General features: G+C 38.9%; 1 protein-coding gene across 1 annotated transcript in view; it reads left to right on the top strand.

The window, feature by feature from the left end:
• The window catches only part of GRIN3A (glutamate ionotropic receptor NMDA type subunit 3A), a 227,323-nt gene that overhangs the window by 43,179 nt on the left and 161,863 nt on the right, over positions 1–22,281 (top strand). The window contains exon 2 of the mRNA XM_069090621.1: positions 16,105–16,709. Coding sequence (XP_068946722.1) covers positions 16,105–16,709 — 605 coding nt within the window. The remainder of the gene's footprint in view (positions 1–16,104; positions 16,710–22,281) is intronic.

Here is a 22,281-nt window from a genome sequence, read left to right as displayed (position 1 = left end):
CATCACAGTTCATATTATTCAGAATTGGTTAACCTTGAAAACAGACATACTCATCATATATTAACATGAATTTGTTCATTTCTTTTAGCTACTGGTATTAGCGCTCAGCTAAGGAATACAGGGAGGGAAGCATTTTCTGTCACTAATATACAAGAGGAGAGATAGCATGACATAAAGGATAAAAGGCAAGGCTAGTTTAGAGTCAGGAAGCCCTGAATTTAAGTCTCCCTCCCTCTATGACATGCTCATCAGTGGCATAATTCTACAGAAGTCATTTAATTCCCCATTGCCCCAGAAAAATATCAAAAATCATATGTTTCAGAACAATGTCCAATCTGTAGTGGTAGATGGAGTTTCTTCTTCAGGAGTTCTCTATGAGAATGAAAACACACATCCAGAAAGGAAAAAAAAAAACACCCCTCTGCAAAAAAAAAAAAAAACCTCTCTGAATTTGAATAACTAAACCAGAACTTGAAAAGTACAAAGCATTAGACAGATGTACTCCAAGAGTCCATTAAAGTCCTCTTCTAATGAAAAGATGGGGTTTTAGAAGTCGATGTAATTGGGAAGGAACTTCTAATAGGTCTTATCAAGATGGAAAACCATCAATTATAGATCTAGTGTCAAACTCTATTTCTGTCATCTAAGGAGCAGCCCCAATAAGTATGAGGAGACTTGTCACTAGTTTGACCTCAATTTTCAGTCACAGAAACTGTTGAAGACCATCTTCTATGTCACCAGGATTGCTATCTGCACCATTGGAGGGAATACTCACACCATCAAAATCATGTTATTTTTATAGTCTGTCCACAAATAAGCATCTGGTGTTTATATATTAATATCTAGAAGTTCAAGTGAAAGAAAATGCATTGCAGCAAATTCTGATCATTATCAGTAGCTATAAATTTAAGAATAAATAACTTATATTACCAAAACTGCTTTTAAAGGCAGACAAATACTATTTCTGTTATTCAATGGACTTGTATTTATCTCAAGAAAGAAATAATGAATGTAGTTTAATAAAAAGGTTTGTTTCTTTCTATTATTAGAAGTTCTATGTTTAGGCTGAATTACTGTTTTATTTGACCTCATGGTTCAGGTTAAAGCAAAGATCTGGATTCAGGAGTTTCCAGAAAATTGGTATTCAGGAAGCTGATACAAAGAGCTTGTTATTATGAAGTACAGTAAGCAAGCAAACAAAAACCTAACATACATACACACTACCTGGCAATATAAATAGATAGAGTTTCATTTTCACAAATGCAAGAAACTCACCCAGTGAGGGAGAGAGGGAAATGTGTCAGGGAAGAAACACACTCAAAGTTGACCTTCAGGTGGCAAAATTATATACCCTGAGAATGGGCTTGAGATAAAGTAATAGGTGCCAGATGGGGGAGGTGTATCCCTAATAAAATCCAGTTGTGGTAGAGAAGTTCTGGGAGTCACTTATGGATACCAGGTTTAGGTGCAGTTCAGGCAGGGAGAGTTTCTTTATCAGGACAACAAATTGAAGTGAGGATCTAATGTTAACCAAGGCATCAGAAGGGAAGACTGGCTTAGACCCCTGCAGTCAGTCAAGAATTTCATCTAATCAGAAGCTGTGGACCTTCTCTGCCTGACATTGCTTCACATAGAGCTGAGTCCCAGCTGAAAGCTGTTCCATGACCTCCACTTAGGAACAAGCTTGTGAAAGGCAGAAGCATTTATTAAGCATCTACTGTGCTGCTATTTCACTTCACAAATTTTCACTTTACAAATGAAACCTTGTGATGTAGGTGCTATCATGATGCCCATTTCACAGTTGGGGAAACTGAGGCAGAGAAGGATTATGTGACTTGTCCAGGGTCACACATCTAATAAATATCTGAGCTTGCATTTGAACTCAGATCTTCCTCATTCCAGGTCCAGCTCTTTATCCACTATACCACCTAGCTGCCTCTACTGCCTCCCTTTTAAGAGAGTTATTACAGCAGTATGAACATTCAGTCCGGTCTGCTGAAGCTCCAGTTTTCCCCTTGTAGTGTGCTCTTACCTTCATTTGGAGAACGATCAGTAGGCATTCCTGTTGAGCAAATGGAACATGAGAATGCTTTACCTCCTCAGGCTTATCTACCATATGTTATTCTTATGTAGAATTAATAGAGGATAGAGGATAATGAAGGAAGAGGACATTCTTTCAATGTACATTGAATAACAGCTATTAATCAGTATCAGGCCAGTCAGATAATACAACACTAATTACAACTGTTTGCCGATTGACAACTCAGCTATCTGGTAGCATTTTCCTGTGTCCTATAATTGTTTGTCAAAACAAAAAACATTTATTAAGCTTTTAGTGTGTGCCAAACACTATGCTAAGTGTTTCCAGTCTTTATGTAAAGGAAACATTGTACCATAATGTATTAAATGCACAATTACTTAAGTGTTGGGTTGTTTTTTTTATTATTTCAAGTGTCAATAAAAATTAAATAGTTTATGTCAATGCCGGTATCAGGTAAGGGTGTGTTTAGAAATGAAAAATAATCAACGTTTAGCTGAGTTTTAATTCTTAGCACAATGAAAGAAATTGGAATGTGACACAAGCCATCCTTTAATAATAGCTCCGAGCTGAACTGAAACAAAGTAATCACATTTCTATAGGAATTTTAGCTGGCACACCAGACAATTAATTAGAAACATCCCCATTTTTGAGAGAGTATGCAAGTTTTTCAATGAGAACTTTTATAACTTTAGTTTGAATATATTTGAATAAATTCTCATCTTGTAAATCATTTGCTTGGTGTTAAATATACAATCACATGACCTTCAAAATATTTAATCTGGGCAAAACCTCTGTCAAAAGTAAAAGGATTGATTTTTCTTTGAAAATCCTTAGCATTCAGAAAATGATTTGCTCTTTGTAGCTTTCAAGTAGAATGAGTCCACATAGCATTTGGAAATAGGGCATGTAAACCTTAACACTGAGCTAAGACCATCCTTACCCAGAGGTCACTTATCCAACAACTTCAAATATACAGAATACACTTTCCTTTTACTAGGGATTGGAAAGTCACTTATTAATTTCCTTATCACAGCCTTCGGCTGTTCAGGACAGATTGTTAACAGACTTCTTGATCTCCTGAGGATCATTTCTGCCTATACAATTGAAGCAGCTTCATAGGGATGCTGGAACTATTCCTACTTTCACTCCACTCTCATCTCTCCCCTTGAGCACAAAACCCTGAGGGTCTTCCTCTCCCTGAATGATTCTTTTGTGAAGACAAACTAGGTCATCTTTCGCTTCATTTCTCACCTAGCCTTTAATTACTGAATGGGCATTGCCTCAGACAAACTACTACCTAGGAAAGACCTTAGCTTAAAAAGGCCAAGGTCTCCCACTGCATCTGCGGCCATTGTCATCTTGACCTATGTCTTGCCACTGGATTCTGATGACTCTGGAGGAGAGAGTGAGGCTGATGATTTTGAACAGCTCTGCCTCACTCAAATCCCATTCACTTGCAAGTCAAGACATCACCCTCCTTATGTCATTGGTCCTCTTTGAGAATGAAGGTGAAGCCCCTGTGGTGAATCTTAACTATTTAATCATGATTAAGATATTGATCACTTAATGCCGTCTCTGGATTTCATATCACTTTACTTCCATGCCTAGGCTAAATTCTAACTTTCAGCCCCCTACATTCCCACAGATTAAGAAAGGGGAGACACTTTTCTTTCTGATTCTCACTTCTGCCCCCTTTTGGCTACAAATCAAAACTGTTATTTTAGCAACCTCTCTACCTTTCTAAGTCAGTTCTATTATGCACTTTTACCAACAGTGTACTTTTCACTAACTTTTCTCCTTGTTATGGGCATTCAGCCCCTTGCTGTTTCCTTGAACTGACCCTTCCATTATCATTTCTATTTTCTCTCACTAAGTAAATTGTGTTTCATCCTAGAGGCAAAAGAAAACACCTGAAGACTTTTAAGCAAGGTGGTACTATGGCAGTCAGGTCTGTGAATATTAATTTGGCAGATTGCAGAGGTTAGATTGGAAAAGAGAGACGCTGAGTTAGGGAGATCGATTAGAAAGCTTTTGCAGTAGTTGTAAAAGTGAAAGATGATGATGTCTTGTAAAAGGATAAACTAGGCTACTCATGCTCAGAGAGAGGATATACAAGGAAATATTAGGGTAGAATGAGATGGAATGAAGACTATGAGGGCTTATCTAAATGTTTTATTTCTCAGAGAGCTGAGCACTGTGCTCTGTACTCAGTAAGCTCTTAATGAATGTCAAATGTTAAAAGATCCATTCTCCAATAACAATGCAATCAACAAAACAACAGTTTGCTTCCATCTATTGGATTTGCCAATGGCAGTGTCCCTTATCTGACAAATGTGCTGGTGGGCTTCCTGTTTGTCCTAGACACAAAATATACTGGGTTTTAAGCTTGAAAATAAAGAATGTTTGGAGAATGGAAAATTTGACAAATTTATTCATGAAATTATAAACATATTAGTGCCAATTCTGTTTCCTGCCAGTAACTGAGGAACATGCTTTTGTCAATATAACCTATAAAAAGTCCTACCAAGTGTGATTTGGGTTAATTATTTCCATAGTCACATGAGTTTTCTATTCTTGTTAGCAAAGCTGAGGAAAAGTCGACGTGAGTATAAGCTATTACACCAAAAATGAATTCATGTTGTCAACAAATGAAATAGACTAGTATAATAATCCCAATTGGCAAAAAATAAAATAAAAATAAAAAAGACTTGCAAGTATTCCATGGAAACTTAATTGGGTAAGGGTTTTTGTTCATTTCTTATTTATTAAGATTCAAGAAAACTGGAAAATAATTCCCAGATATCCCAAATGCTTCTATATTACATGGACAAACACACAAAATAGCTTAATAATAACTTGCCCTTAGAGTCAGCAAAGGAATTGACTCAAACATCTGGGATTTCCCAATAGAGCTCTGTTTAAGGATTGAGTGTGATTGCAGTGGGCACATCTTTATTCATTAGCAGGGACCACATCTCACCCCTGGGTAGCTCTCTGGGACCAAATTTATTTGTTTATCTATTTATCTGGTGCTATCTAAGTGCTCGTACAATCTAATTAGCCTAATTTCACTACCCAATTCAGCAGGAGGAGGACATAAAGCCTCCTCATCTCCCTCTCCATTGGAGCCTTTTATTGACTCAATAGTGCTGATTTAGTGAGCCTTTTCAGAGAAAGAATTTTCCTAGCCCTGTGTGACTGATTTGGGCAAAGTTAGCCTTGAATCTCTGCTATAAATACTTGAATATGAAGAATATTTCATATTCATATGAAGCAGCTGAAGAGTTCTAATCTTATCATTTATCAGGGTATAAGAGCTTGATGTTGGGGTGGGGGAGATTGGCATAATTTCTTCCCATTAAAAGACTTTTCACTTTTGAAAGGAAGAGGAGGGACAAGAAGAAGAAAGAAAAGAAACAAAGAGGTGAAAAGATGAAAAGAGAAAGGGAGATGCTTTGAAACAGTATATAATTACTAATATGTGGGAGAGAGAAATTGAAACCATCAGAATGACAAGACCATCCTTTCTTCTCACTTCTCTCTACAACTTCTGTCTGGACATCTAAGGGTTGGAGTTCATGAATTTCTTGTGAGCGAGGAAGGAAGCAGGGGTGGAGAGATAGAGTTAAAAAGGGAGGGAGGGAGGGAGGGGGAGAAAGAGAGAGTAACTTTTTTTTCTTATTCCCAAAGTCTTCCAGATTTTGATTCTTGTTCACAAAGGAGCACAGCTTTAGAGCTAAAGGGGACCTTAGAAGGGGACCCTAGAGGGACTCTAACTCCCTCATCTTACAGATGAAGAAACTAAAGTTCGAAGATTTTCAGTGATTTGTCCAATTACCCAGCCAAATATCTGAGGCAGGATTTGAATTCAGCACTTCCCAATGCAAAGTCAAACGCTCCAGTCAACATGTCACCTAGCTGCTCTCATATCAATTTGGCCAGTCCTTTCATTTTTAATTTTGGATTATCTCTCATCATTCCTTTCTCTTTCCTTATCCACTGCTATTATCCTTGTTCCCTGCTTATCATCTCCTATCTAGATTATTGCAATCACTTCCTAACTAGGTTCCCTGTCAATAGTCACTCCCAATTCAAATCCATCCTACTAATCTAACTGAAATACCATTTATCTAACCACCATCAGATTTATCTAGCTGAAATAGTACTTTTATTACATCACCCCCTGCTCAAGATCTTATTTTAAACTCATTACCTAAGGGGCAAAAAAAAAAATCTAAGTTTTGCATTCTGGTTTTTGATGCCCTTTATTGTCTGGAACTACAATATCCAATCTTAATACCCTATATTCTCCAATACAAATTCTCCACTTCAACCAAAAGTCTGCTTGCTCTTAGATAAGCACAACAGGTTTGTTCCCATCTCTGCACCTTTACTCATGCTGCTCTCAATCCCCATAATGCCTTCATTCCTTCTCTTTATTTAGCTCTTGTTCAAGCCCCAACTTGTTCATGAAACTTTCCCCCCACTATTCCAGGCCATATGGATCTAATCCTTCTGCAAACTCTGATTGCACTTACTGTCTAGACCACTTATTCTGACCATTAATTGATATGTTGCCTTATGTTGATCTCTAACTGCTACATGTATGAAAGTCCTGCCTTCCCTCCCAGACTATCACATTCTTAAATTAAGAGATTGATTTTTCTGTTTCCATATATCTCCCATAGCAATCTACTGGGTATACAGTAAGTGCTAAATTATCTTAATTTGAGTGTCAATTTTTCCTTTAGACTCTTCTGTCCAGATGGAATTTCAGTTGGATACAGATAGAATCAAACTTTCCATCCAAAGAAATAGTTCTATTTTTGAATCATTCCAACTTTAATCCCATTTCACATAATAACTAACTTGCATTTAGTGCTTGCATAGTGAATATATTTTTAATGTTATTGGGTTTTTCTTCTCTTCTAGATCGTTCTTTGTGTCTGTGTATTTGTATTCCCAATCTTTTGTTCTCTCTTTTGTTTTTGTTTTTTTTTGCTGAGACTTGCCTTTGCGAATACAAGTTGTTCTATCTTGTTCATTATTTTCACTGTATAGGACATAAATTCTGCCCCCATAATTCTCATTTTTCTTTTAAACCACTCAGAAACAGCATGTGGTGGTTCCATGTTCTTCTAAAACTCTCCCCTGTGGAATTCAGGATTTTGCTTTGTCTTGAAGTATTCACAGATGCCTGAATTCATACCTGGATGCCATATTTCTTTCTACAATTAATGTTCTATGTTGATTTATCTGCTTATGTTCAAGATCTTTGAGCTTCTTCTTCCCGACATCTTTGGTAATTTCAGTCTTTTTCTGACTCTCCAACTCCCTTCCCTCTGATATTAGCTTCCTTGAGGATTGGATCTCAAAGCAACTCAGTCTCCTCCCATACTGAGCAATTTGTGGTTCTGCAGCCTAGGTCTCTGACCAACGTGACATTTGGGCAGCCAGAAGAGGCTCCACCTGGATGTTGAGTACTGTCCCTCAGGCTTCGTGGAATGCTGCACATCCACCCACACACACTTTGTCCTGTCACAATATCTTGTCTTGTTCCCCCTGTTTCCTCAGTCCTCTGCCACAACACCTGCTGTCATGCTGGTCTATGAGTTGATTTTTGTAACTTGGGTCTATGAAGCTATGGGAGGAAGTTAGGGGGCAGGATGCTGTTCCAGGTATGGGTTCTGCCCCTTTTCCTCACTTCCTGGCCCTCCTACAGAGATATTTTGCAGCCCAGAATTCTGCATTAGGCAGTGTTGGCTGTGTTGCCCCGCTTCTGAAGTCTGGAGCTCTGTGCTGGCTATCCATCCTGGCCCAAGCAGACTTTTCTCAGCCTGGAGCTGAGATCTCCATTGCACTGGAAAGAGAAAGGAGAGACCCAGATGTGGGGTTGACTCTTGTCTTAGGATCCTGTGGGTCAGCTAGTGCAGCATCCCTGTCAGTAGCATGGAATATGGGGGAGGGACGCTTAATGAGCTCAGTGTAGATGTTGGTTCATGGTGTGTGTGTGTGTGTGTGTGTGTGTGTGTGCATGCCTGCATGCACGCGTGCATGTTCGTGCACATTTTAGCCTTCTTTTGGATTCCAGGTGTCCTAAATTGTGGAGACAACTGAAGTTTCTTTATTTTTCTTAAGTACATAATTTCTGATTTGGAGAAGTTTGAGAGAAGGAGGGGTTCAGAGAAAATTTTTAATCACCTAATTTGTTCATCATGTGACCTAGAAAAGATGCAAAATACAGGATCTTATTTGATCCTCACAACAACCCTGTGAAGTAGATACTGTTGGTATTATTAAACCCATTTTGCAGAAGAGGAAACTGAAACTTAGAGAGGTTAAGTGACTTGCCGATGGCCATAATACTAGCAAGTATCAGAGGCAGGATTCAAAGATCTCTCCTGTCACCAATAACAGTATTGTTTCTAGTCAATTTTGTTGCTTCTCATACCACAGCAAAAGAGGGAAGATATTTGAAATAAACCCAAGCTAGAAATAGGAGCACAAATGTAACAAGAAATCAATATTTCTCAAACTGAATATTGTAAGGAAATCCCATTGGAGTTAAGATTGTACTTGCCCCAAATCTACTTACAGATAATATTAATAAATATTATATTTATATAGTACCTACTATGCAATAGGCACTATGTTAAATGCTCTGTATAAATTTTATCTCATTTGATTCTCACAACAACCCTGCAAGGTAGAGGCTATTAGTGTCTCCATTTTAGAAATGAGGAAACTGAGGCAAACAGAGGTTAAGAGACTTGTGTGAACCAGGATCATACAATATAGTGAGTGTCTGAGGCTGAATTTCAACACAGATCTTCCTGACTCCAGGCCCAGCACTCTCCACTGTCCCACCTACTTGCCTGAGGTTATGGCAGCACATCTGGTTAGCCCAAGTTCCTCACACTCTTATTCCTTAGCCATCATTGCCACATCCCTGCCCACCTTCGCCCCCACTCATATCATCCCTTAATATCTCCATTATGGTGTAGGACCTCAGGATGTAAAGAATGAACAGACCTTGAGGATCATCTAATCTAACTCTGATCATTTTACAAAGGAGGAAACTGAGGCCTAGGGGAAAGAAACAAACTATACAATAGCAGAGTCAGGACTCAAATCCAGAATATAGGTCAAGACCTCTTGCTCTATGTTACAGTCTCATTTGCCCTCCATCGTTTTTACAAGGGTTCACTACTAACAGGCACTGCACTAAGCTCTAGGGATACAGAGAAAAAAGCAAGTGCAGTCCCTGTCCTCAGGGAGTTTACTTTCTTTCTTTTTTTTTTTTTTAAAGCAATTGGGGTTAAGTAACTTGCTCAAGGTTACACGGCCAGTTATTTCTGGGTGTGGTGCTGAGCGTCTGAGCCCGGGATTCAATCTCCAGGTTCTCCCAACACTGGAGCCGGTGCTCTTACTCACTGAGCCACCTGGCCGCCCCTAAGCAAATTGGGGTTAAGTAACTTGCGCAAGGTTACACGGCCGGTGTTTCTGGGTGGGTGTCTGAGCCCGGGATTCGATCTCAAGGTGTTCTCAACACTGGAGCCGGTGCTCTTACTCACTGTGCTACCTGGCCGCCCAGGGAGTTTACTTTCTAATGGAGCAAATAGCATATAGATATATAATATATGTGTGTGTTTATATATACATATGTGTATGTGTGTATAAATACATATATACATACACACATATACAAGTTGTTTACAGGGTAGGTGGAACTTAGAAGGAAAATGCTAGCAACTGGGAAGACTGGGAAAGACATCCTTCAGAAGACGATGCTTGGGATGAGTCATGAAGGAAGCCAGTTGTTCTAAGGAGCACGAGGCGGGAATGCATTTCATGGGAGCCAATGCAAAAGCACAGAGACTCAAAATGAGGAATAGCATGTAATTCATTGTGGCTGGATGCTATGTGTGAAGTGGCGTGATGGTTAAAGACACTGGAAAGATAAGAAGAGCACAGGTTGTGAACTGCTTTAAATGCCAAAAAAAGGAGAATGTTTGATTTTGGAGGAAATGGAAACGACCGCAGTGGGGTGGGGGAGGGGAGGAGTGACCTGGTCCGACCTATGCTGCATGAAGGATAGATTGGAGTAGGGAGCTTGAAGCAGGTAGACCAATGAAGGAGCAATTATAATAATTGAGATGATAAGGGTAATGGTAGTATTAATGGAGGGAAGGGGACATAGATGAGCGATGCGAAGGGGATAGATATGGTCAGATATCTGAGGTGAGTGAGAAGTAGAAATTGAGGATAACATGGAGCTTTAAGATCTGAGTGACTGGAAGAATGGTGGAGTTCTTAGAAATAATAGAAAAGTTAGAAAGGGAGCAGGTTTGAGGAAAAATATAATGAGTTTTGTTTTATACTTGTTAGGTCTCTTGGGTAAAACAAGGAAAAGAAAGAAGTAGCCTATTGTCTCTCTTAGAGTTAACAGTGTAAAGTATGTAATACTGCATAAAAGGTTGGATTTGCTTGATGGGTTGGTTAATTTTGCTGAATTGGGTTTTTTTATTGTTTGCTATAAAAGATAGCTTTCTGAGTGGGGAGGAAGGGGGGATGTTTTGGGAAGTGAACTTAAATACCCAAATTAACTAAAGGAAATATGAAGAAAGGTGCTATCTTTAGCCAGAGAAAGAACTAATGGAATAATTTGACATATATACATATACATACAACACACACACACATACACCTAATTGGATCTAATGGTAGCCATCTCTAAGGTAGAGGGAGGGAAGAAAAATAAAGAAAAAAATTTACATGATAATTTTATTATATATTTGAAAGAAATAGCAAGTTGTACATAGTAAATTGCAGTTTCATGCACAATTGTCTTTTTTATTGTGCTATGCTATGGAAATTCTTGTTTTATTCCATAAATTAAAAAGAGGAAAAAAATTAATAAAATAAAAGCTAGCACTATATTCATTTGTTTGTATTTTCAAATAAAGTTTCTAGCATAGAAATCCTGTAATATTCTGTATATATGCCTGTAGATGAGCATGTGGTATAAGGATGTCAGCAGAAACAATCCCCGACAGGAGACAGTATTTCATTGATATCCCAGACCTATCTTGGGTTTTCTTTACTTAACAACAACAACAGCAACAGCTAACATCTATAGAGCACTTACTATGTGCCAGGCACTATACTAAGTGCTTTATAATTATTATATCATTTGATCCTCCCAATAGCTATTATTATGCTCATTTTATAGATGAGGAAACTAGGGTAGAAACTAATTCACTGACTCAGGGTCACAGAATTAGTGTGTAAGGCTGGATTTGAACTCTGGTCTTTCTGACTCCAGGTCCAGTGTTCTATCCACTGTGCCACCTACTTGCCTTTCTAATAGTTCTGCTCCAACAGAGATGTGGGGAGAAGTCCCTTCTTATTCAATACTGCCATGCAACTGTCGTACTACAGACAAACTGCTCCCTTTAGCCGCCTACACACACACACACACACACACACACACACACACACACACACACATCATTACTTCCACTAGTAAATTCAAAGACTTGGTTCTTCCTAGTACTGAAACCTCCCCTCCTCTCTCACCGCACTGACCCGCCCACTTTCATCACAGTGTAGAAATTGGAGGAGGGTATCGGAAGCTCTGGGAGTGGGTCACTGAGAAGATCAAGTCTGAGGATAAATGCTGTGAACCTATGATAGAACTGGATCTCCTTACTAATTAGTCCATTTGGATTCATAACCATTAATTGGAAATAACCCCAGTGTACTTCGGAGAGAAAATTATGCATGCCCCTACCTTCAGTAATTCTTAGTCTTTTAATCTTTATTGGCCTTTCTTATTTTGCAAAGACTGTTAAGAGTCAGCATCTTACATTGTGCCTCCTTCCCAGTTTCCTCCTTTGACTCGCTTGAAACTTTCTGGATTAAACAATTTCATTAACATCCAAACTCTTCCCAGTCCACAAAACAGTCCCTCCAGCAGAACTATTCAGGGAGTCCCGAGCAATAAATTTAAGATTGGGCAATTACAGTAGCCCCCTTTTGGCTCCATTAAAAATGTACCCAGCATCAAATTTGACAAACTCCTGGTATAGTTTACTCTTATAAAAATGTATCCCCCAGGACAAAGCTTTTTGAATTATCGTGTAGCAAGCAGTTAGCTAACATCTGTGCTCTACCTTACAAAGAGAAAAATGCAATGTAAAATTGAAGTTTGCTGTGAAGTATATATGAGAAAGGGGATTATTCAACAATTGAATAGAGTAAACAAGGAATGGGGAGCAGGAGAGATGAATAGTGCTTCAAAGGAAATGTAAAGGGACCTTCTTAGATGGAAAAAAAAAACTGTAAAGAACTAAAAAGGAACACTTTCTTGTGTTTCTGAGAGCTGTTCCCTACCTCCCTAAAGGGCACACACATTAATCATAGGATTTTGCACAGGATGGGACCTTAGGGATCATTTATTCTAAGGAGCTCATTTTACAGATGAAGAGACTCAGGCTCCAGGAGATGCGATGACTCCTCCAAAGACACAAAAGCAGTGAGTTGCAGAGCTTGGATTCATGGAAATGTACATGACTGATACTTTTTCCCAAGGAGGTAAATCACTATTGCCCTGGTCCTGCTGTGGACCAGTGAGTAAATGTAATGTTTACACTTAGAAATAGCTTTGTAGGGAGAGAGATGGTAGGGATGAATACCTCCCTGACAAACCTTTTTGGAGAAGATAACCAAAAAGCACCTGCCACCATTTTTGTTCAGTGGGAAGACTAGGCAGAACAAATCTTCACCCAAGGGCTACCTACTAAGAAGCTTAACTGCCCTAGGGTTTGGGACAGGTAACCAGGAAGGACCAGCTTACAGAGGAGACTCCCCTACAGGATAGGTCAGCAGTTGTGTTTTGGAGTTCTAGAGATATTCCTGTGGGGAGGTCTAAGAGCCATACAAAGGAACTGGGAGTCCATTCAAACAAAGACTGGGTATATTGTGGAAGAGATTCTAGCATCTGATAGGGACTGAACTAGATTCAATGGTATCAAACTCAAATAGAAATTAATCCCTGCGGGTATGTATTGACTTCGAAAGCACAAATTAATAACACCTATATTGTATTGCATTTTTATTTATTTCATTAAATATTTCCCAGCTATATTCTAATCTGGTTTGGGCCACACTTGCGAGTTTTGCAAGCTACATGCAGGGCAGTAAGCTTGACAATTCTGAACTAAATGACCTCCTACGTCCTTTCCAAATTTGAGAGTCTGTGATTTCATAATGTAGGAGAAGGTCATTGCTGAGGATTTTAAACTAGAAGGGGAAGCCTTCTGTGGCAGCCTCCATTGTAGAGGGATCTAGACCTGAATCCTGGCCTCTAATGGAGGCAAGAATGGTATAGTAGAAATGGGAATGGCTACCAGAAGAAATGGGCTCATATCTCACCTCGGACACTTCCTACCAACCTGTGTGAGCTTAGACAAGTCATTTAATGGAAATGGGCACTGAAAGCAGGAGACATGATGATGAATAAATTATTAAATTTTAAAGTATCTATTCAGCACTTATGCCAGGGAAACAGACAAAACTGGAACTTTTCTGCCTTCATGGAGCTTACATTCTAATTGGACAAAATAGTACATATTTAAAAGTGATGGTCAAGGGAAAGATGTTTTGATCTGGGGAGTCAAAGAGACAGTGAATAGAATAGTGTGGCAGTTGATTGACAGGCTTTCCCCAGAAGTGATGGCAATGTTGATTTGATTACATGTCTCGGATCAAAGGGTTGGGGTAGGGGGAAGGGAGCATGCATACGGGAGGAGATCAGGAAAATAGCCTTAGTGAAATGATATTGTTGGGTTTGGATACTATTAGAGATGGTGAGATTTCAGCAATCAATATAATTTTTAATTTGTTACTTTCACATCTTTATAGAATTTTTGTTCTAGTACTATAAGAACAAGCTGGCAAAAAGAGTTAAGCTAGGAGGCTACAAAGATAGCAGATTTCCACCCTGAGAAGTTACTGTAACCCAGGTGACGTGTTTGGCCTAGCCCAAGCAGTGGATGCCTCAGCATCAGCCTAGCAGTGCCCTGAGCTGGCCTCCATGAAGCTGTCACTGGGGTCTCTCCTCACCACAGTTGATTTGATGACAAGCCATGTGCCAAAACTGCGGTGTGTGTGACCAAGAGACAGACAGACAGACAGACAGACAGACAGACACACACACACACACACACACACACAGAAGGAGAGACAGAGATAGAGAAATGGTAGGAGTGAAGAGAAGGGTCTTGTAAAGGGGAGACAGGAGTTCAGCAAATATAAACACCTCCCCCAGCTGGGATTACCACCTTCCAGCTGATATTAATTCTGCTCAGCATGCAAATACCACAAACTGTACCAAACAGGCAGGCCTTAGGGGAGACCTGTTGAGAAAGTGAGTCTACATGCATTTTGTTGATTTTATGATATCTGTACAGCGGGAATCCACTGATCCATTTAAGATGTTTACTCCCATTGAATTCTCTTGTGCAAAAAGATTCCCCATTCACTAAGAAGGAAGAGATTACCCCCCAATGTGGAACATCTATAATTGCTTGCTTTTCTTATCCCACCCTATAGATTTATATCATGGACTGCTCATAAATCTGTCCTTGGAAAGAGTAGAATTTAATTTAATTGCCAATTACATACTGCAAATGGGCTGCTTATAAATAAGCTTTTTTATGATGGTACCTTTGGCTAATGCTGCTTATGGGGAGAGGGAGTGCTTTAGATTCTTCACTGAATTCCTAGTTCATGGTGCATGACCCAGCACAGAGCACTAAAATTAAACAACACGATTTGACAGTTGGGGTTTTTTGGTGTGAAGCTGCAGCAATGGTTAGAATTACATCTTTTACTATATGCATGCACAATTTCCACTTACTTAACAAGATATGAGGAAGGAATGAGTTTTGTTGTATTTAATACCACTCATGAGACCTATTTAAACCTGGCAGGGGATAGGGAGAAGGAGAGAATGGGAAAAAAAACCCATTAAGGTTTTTGCCCCTGTAGTTTTCTTCTACAATTCATTTATTCTGAATTTATTAAATGCCTAGTATATATAATAATAATAGCTCACATTTATATAGCACTTCAAATTTTATAAAATGCTTTACATTTGATCCGCACAACAACACAGTAAGGTAAGTATTGCAGCTATTATTACCCCTATATTACAGAAGAGGAAACTGAGGCTGAGAAAGACTAAGAGACTGACCCATGGTCATAGAGCTGTTGTGCCAAAGGCAGATCTCTTTTAAATCTAGTCATTCAAATCAGTCAACATTAGTTGTGCCACTCTTAAGTGCCTGTTATGTATCAGGTACTAACTAGGCACTAGGGAATGCAAAATACAAATGTGAAACAATCCCTGCATTCAAGGAGCTTAAATTCTGCTCAGACAATATAACATATAATATGTTTTAATGGGTGGGTATCTAACAATAAAGACAAACTCTGACTACTACAACATACTACCTCCAACACTGTGCTAGGTACTGGAGGAGATCCAGATAAAGGAGAGGCTTGAGGTCTTACAGTACAGTCAGAGTGGCTAAACACGTACGCAAAGTTAGTCCAGACCTAATGTGCATAAGAACAGTACACAAGGTTAGGGGTCAGGTAAGGGAGGGATCACTTTTGGCTGAGGGAATCAGGGAATGCTTCATGGAGGAGGTGACAGCATTTGAGCTGGTCCAGTGAGAATCAAGATGTCTTTAAGGGTGGGGAGCGTTTCAGTTTTGTCTTTGTGTCCCAAGCAGCTTGCATAGTGCCTAGCACATAGCAGGTGCTTTTAAAATGATGGTATGGTGGGGTTTTTTGAGGTGAGCAGATCTGGACATAGGTGAGTGCAGGTTATATTTGGGAGATGGCAAATAAACCTGCTTGGCTAGTGGGAGGTAGGATGGAGTCAGATCATGAAGGACTTTGGATGCCAGGCTAGGGAATTTGGACATGATTCAGTAGGCTACAGGAAGCCACTGAAGCTTTCTAATTCTTCTTTTTCATATTTTTAAATACAGAATCCCCTTCACCTACAGCTGAGTTTAGAAAATTCATTAAGTTCTGATGCTGATGTCACTGTCTCAATCCTGACCATGAACAACTGGTACAATTTCAGCTTGCTGCTATGCCAGGAAGATTGGAACATCACGGACTTCCTCTTCCTCATCCAGCAGAGTGCCAAGTTCCACCTGGGATCCATTATCAATATCACAGCCAACCTCTCCTCAAGGCAAGATCTACTGAGCTTCTTGCAAGTCCAGCTTGAGAGCATTAAGGATACCACACCCACCATGGTGATGTTTGGCTGTGACATGGAAAGCATCCGGAGGATTTTTGAAATCACAACCCAGTTTGGAGGGATGCCTCTGGAGCTCCACTGGGTTCTTGGTGATTCACAGAATGTGGAGGAACTGAGGACAGAAGGTCTGCCTCTGGGCCTCATTGCTCATGGCAAGACCACCCAGTCTATCTTTGAACATTATGTGCAGGATGCAATGGAACTGGTAGCAAGGGCCATTGCCACAGCCACCATGGTCCAGCCAGAACTTGCCCTCATCCCCAGTACCATGAACTGCATGGATGAGGGAGTCACTAATCTTACTTCAGGGCAGTATTTATCAAGGTAGGAAATCATTTCTCTATTTTGCCACCTCTTTTATATAGCAATAGTTGTTCTGATCAAACACAAATCCCACCACCTTTTAGTTTCAAAAACTCCTCTCTCAATCTGAGTAATTTTAAGCACAAAGATAGATGTGGGGTTTACCAGTCCTACAAGACTAATTCTACTGATTTTCCGCTCATCTTTTATCTCTTGTATGTTCGACAATGGCTTAGATATGTCTCAGGGACTGGTGGTTATAATACTGTAAAAATGAGAATATAAAGTAAGCCCCCAAATGGTACCAAATGAATGCACTTTATTTTCTTCTTCCCTTGGTAAAGAACTGGTTCAATTCTCTTCTTCCCCATTCCCTCCCCAGGGTAGCCATACCAATATAACGTTAGCAAAAATATAAATAAATAACTGTTGATGATATTTGTAGAGGTGCCAATAAAATACTTTACATATGTAGGATCATAGTTTTAGATCTGGAAGAGACATAAGAAGTTATCCAGTCCAACCATTCATTTTACAGATTCAGAAATAAGCTCAGAGAAATTAGCTGACTTACTCAAGGTCACATAGGTAGTAAATGATAGATCCAGGATTCCTTATCTCATGTGAGTCTTACAATGTTAAGTCAACACACATTCATCAATCAGCTAATACGTTCCAGGTACTTTTCTAAGTGTTACAGATACAAAAAAGGGGGGGACAAAAATTGTTCTTTCCAACAAATGAGCGTATAGATGAGAAACGGGCCCATAAAGGGTAAGTCATTTGCCCCTAGTCACAGGTACTAGTGTCAGACATGGAATCCAAATCTATATTTTCCTGACTGAAATTTCAGCACTCTCTTATTACTCCATCATTTCCCTATCATACTGGCCTTAGAGAAGAAGATTCCTACACATGGAAATATTCTCCATGGCTGCCAGGAAAAAAGAGAAGAATATATTTTCAATAAGAGCAAAGAAAGATGTATTCTCCTTACTCAGCATCAGTGAACAGTATAAGGACTCAATATGCGTTCTCTGGAAAGGTAATTCTCTACCTGTACTATTCTGTATCCTGTACTTAAGGGTACATAGGACATCCCTATACACCTCCATGAGAACCTACTCCTGGTGTGGATATATATGGAATGTTTGACTATTACTTTAAGAGAACTGAGTAGGAGTATATGTGTACATGTTAAAGATCAAATATCTGAATATTTGCTCAGGGTATAAAAATTCAGAATCACCCACTAGTTTTAACTTCACTTTTCAAGAATAATCATTTGTTAGTTTTCAAGTTAAATGATCTTCTTTCATTGAAGTGCAGGTGAAGATGTTTGAATTTCTCCAAGTATGATTGAATTTCACACATCTTGCATTTTATAAGGGAACCTCACATAATTTCAGACATTGACACTTGGAGCAGAAGGTCTGCCTTAAACCAACAAATTATTATCTTTCACAATAAAGGTATAAATAAAACCTTGATTTATCGACTACAAATCATGCTTACTTACAGCTTACATAAGTCAAAAGTAACATATATTGAGAAAATGTCTCCCAGTGGGAAGAGCATAGAGTGACTTACTCTGTCACTGACTTGCAGAAGACATTGAGTAATTGACTTATGATGAAATGCATAGTTCTGTCTTAGCTGGTGCTTGAGGCTGTGCTCACACATCAGAAAGGCTGCTGGGTTGTTTTTGGTTTTGTATCAGTAAAATGGGTAATTGGAATTCAAAGACTTTGTGCTGCCTCCCCTGATTTTGTCAACCTCAAAACCCTGAAGGACAAGGCACAGAGGTCTCTACAGCTAAAATTTATCTAGCAGTTAAAATGATATCAGGTGGGTATGAATTGAGACTTAAAATTGGGTGTGAGTATGACATCCTGAACAATATCTACACAAAAGGACTTTTAGGCATTACTAACTGAATAAGGTCTCACTTTTATTGTTGTTTTGCAAGACTTTGTGTTAGTGTGTGACCTGGGTCTTTAAATGATTATAGGCCCTTCTGCAAATTATTTTGTCCTAGAGACATAGGGAGTCACAAGAGGCAGTGTTCACTAACATTGGTAAAATATGGACAGCAATTATTTGCTGCCTTATCCATTTGTGGAACACGAGGCTGCTTTCTCCATCCTGGCTCAAAGCACTTCATAGGAATATACTGTAGGATAAAAGATTTAGTGCTACTACCGTGTTTCCCCGATAATAAGATACTGTCTTATTATTTTTTTGGACAGAAAAACACCAGAGGGCTTATTTTCAGGGGAGGGCTTATTTTAATGAACATTGACAGCAATTTTAATAAACAGGTAAATGTGAACAAAAAAATGTACCTTTATTCAATAAGCAAATCACTGGGGAAGAACAGGATGACGCACTCACTGCTGCAGCTCTGACTGGATGCAGCTCGGAGCGCAGCGTGCGTTTCACAGGGGGGAGGCGGGGGGGACGGTGCATACAGAGGGTACCGTAATGTAGCATGTAGTGCAGGGGATCACCTTCACTACAGTAGCAATCTCAATAGGGCTTATTTTCGGGGGAGGGCTTATTTTAGAGGAATCTTACACAGTAAGGGGAGGGCTTATTTTCGGGATAGGTCTTATTATCGGGGAAACACAGTATGTATTTCAAACTCATCTAGTTGAACTTCAAGAAACATACTTAAAAGCTCTAAAGTTCCCTTAGGAACATGATGAAAACAGGATATTTCAAGAGAGCCAACAGGTGGAAAAACTAAGTATAAAGCTATCAAATCCACAATGCTCTCTAACTCAAGACTTCTTGAAATATTTCAGCATTATTATTTATTTTGTCCAGTTCTGTGTTTTAGGAAGTTGTTTAGTCTTTGGCTAGAAGTCATGGGCCTGTAACACCAAACTTAAATATTGCCAGTTGCATGAAGCTGCCTCAATTTCTTTGTCCAAAAGAGAACAGAACTGTATATAGTGAGCTGTGTAAAAGAGATGTCAGATTGAAGTCAGAAATGTTAACATTATCAGATGTCATATTGCCAATGGAATTACCCCCTTTCAAGTCTTAAATGAAATCACTGACTTCTAGATCTAAATAATTACTAACTTATAATCTGCTAAGTAATTCTCTTTAGGCAAAGATAATATAAGGAAATGTACATTTTATGCCTTTTGTGGAACTCACAGTCTAAGGGTTAGGGTTAGAGTTTCATTAAAGCAGGCCCCTGAGGACCTGAGTGAAACTAAGTCACTAAGACTTTGTAAGCTTAGTACAAATTACTGTCTGCACTTGAAAGTCATACGGTTATATTGATGTTAAAAACATACAGTACCAGACTACTACCTAATTTAAAATAATTTAGCATTAGTAAGGTTATGCTTAGCACAAATGATCTGGCAAACTTGGATTCTGAAAGCCAAAACCAGGTAACTAAACTTATTAAATCAATAAGCTATGATCTTAAATATAATTTTAAGTCCACAACTCGAGCCTGGGGGCATGCTATCACTCTATTATAAAGTGTGTTGTTTTGTTTCCTCTATTTTCCTATCTACTCTGAGTCTTTGTCACTTATTGCTTGGTTCCAGACTGTGGGCTGGATGAAGTTTCTAGAAGTCTAAAATCTGGATACATAAGTATGCAAAGATAGACATACACATACAAACACATGTTCAATTATTTTTCAGTCATGTCTGACTCTTTGTGACTCCATTTGGGGTTTACTTGATAAAGATACTGGAATGGTTTGCCACTCCCTTCTCCAGCTCACATTATGAATGAGGAAACTGAGGCAAATAGGGTTATGTGACTTGCCCAGGGTCACACAGCTAGTAAGTGTCTGAGGGTGGATTTGAATTCACAAAGATGAGACTCCAGCCCAGCACTCTATCCATTGAACCACCTAGCTGGATATATGTGTGTATATACATATGTGTATATATGCATACATGTATATGTAACATGTACATGTTGCTATATTATCTATAAATAGATATTTTTCTTTCTTCCAACAAATTGAGTTTTTCAGAGGCACAGGGGACACAGAAAAACCAAGATCCTCTTTATTTAGGGAATAGGATCATAGATTTAGAAATGGACTAGACATTAAGAGCTATTAAATAACTTCACAGAACAAATCCCCTTAATCAAAGGATTTCTTCTGTAAAACTTGAACTCAGTCAAAAGGCCACACCCAAGGACCTAGAAGGCCACATGTGTCCTTGAGGCCGCAGGTTCTCCATCCCTAGTCAAATTCCCTCACTTTACAGAAGAAGAAACTGAGCCACAGAAATATGAATAAATTTCCCACCTGCACTATTTACCCTCAATCGCTGCCTATGTAGTGAAATTGCAGTACATGCTGGGGTTAAAGTTGTCATGGTTACTACTGGCCCAGGAGAGGATGCCATGGTCCAGGCACAATTCTTTTTTTTTGTAAGACTCAGTGTCACCTTGAAATTCACTGCTAATTTGCATATCAAATGTCCCTACTCAGGAAGCCATGATTAGGAATTACCTTGAGATTGATTCCTGAACTAATTTCCATGGCAAACACTTGAGTTTTTCTCGTAGAAAGGTTTGGAAATGTTTTGACAATAACACATCTGAGTGAGTGAAATCTGATCTTTCTCTTTGATGTTCTCTGAATTTGGTCAATGTTCATCTATTCTCATCCCCCCTCCCCCCACCCCCTTTCTGGTAATTTCTTGGGCACTTCCCTTAAAAAATGGTTGTGCCCTTTTTTTTTTTTTAACTTTTCAGATATCTGATTACTTTTGAATTAGCTCACTGAGCTAAGTCTTTTAGGTTCATCATATTTTCATCATATTATCATAAAGTTTTTAAGCCCTTTTCCAACTGAGTTGAATTTTCTCACTTAGATGTATAATCTGCCCTTTCTACCAATGAAACTACCAGTCTAATAATTTTATTTTCCAGTGATTCCTGACTTTATTCAAATTTTCCACTACTTTCCTCAAGTAGTTAATTTTTGTTATGGATTTGTCCTGAATTGTTTTTACTGATGATCAATTTCTTGTTGCAGATGTCAAATCTCCCTAGTGATGCCAAATACCTCTTCAATTTCTATAAGGGGTTTTTATCCCTTTATTTGATTGGTCTTATCATCAATTTGGCTTTATTTCTTGAAAGGTTCCAGAATATAATGTTATTTTTTGTGTCTGACAACTTCAAGATAATTTAATCTATTATATTTGTTAGCCCAGTGTCTGGCACATTGTTAGTGCTTAAGAAATACTTTATCTACCATAAAAGGAGTTCTTTCCCTCTGCTTATTCATTTCCTTATCCTCTCCTTCCCCTTATCTGAGAAGGTGTTTTTGGTTTTGTTTGGGTTTTGTTGTTTTGTTTTTTGGTTCCTCCCCTTCTTTTTCTCTCCTCTTTGTTTATGAATTTAATTTAGGGCACTTGTCATACAGTAGACAATGAGGGTCTGGAATCTCTTTTTTTTTAAGCAATTGGGGTTAAGTAACTTGCCCAAGGTTACAGGGCCAGTTATTTTGTGTGGGTGTTAAGTATCTGAGGCCAGAACCAATCCCAGGTCCTCTCTCTCTCTCTCTCTCTCTCTCTCTCTCTCTCTCTCTCTCTCT

This window comes from Petaurus breviceps, unplaced genomic scaffold (genome assembly GCF_028583685.1).
Source record: "Petaurus breviceps papuanus isolate PSGF00001 unplaced genomic scaffold, PetGlider_PUasm1.0 187, whole genome shotgun sequence".
NCBI classification, from domain to species: domain Eukaryota; kingdom Metazoa; phylum Chordata; class Mammalia; order Diprotodontia; family Petauridae; genus Petaurus; species Petaurus breviceps.
Note: the sequence above shows the minus strand (reverse complement) of the source record. Positions and strands in the feature narration are given on the sequence as shown.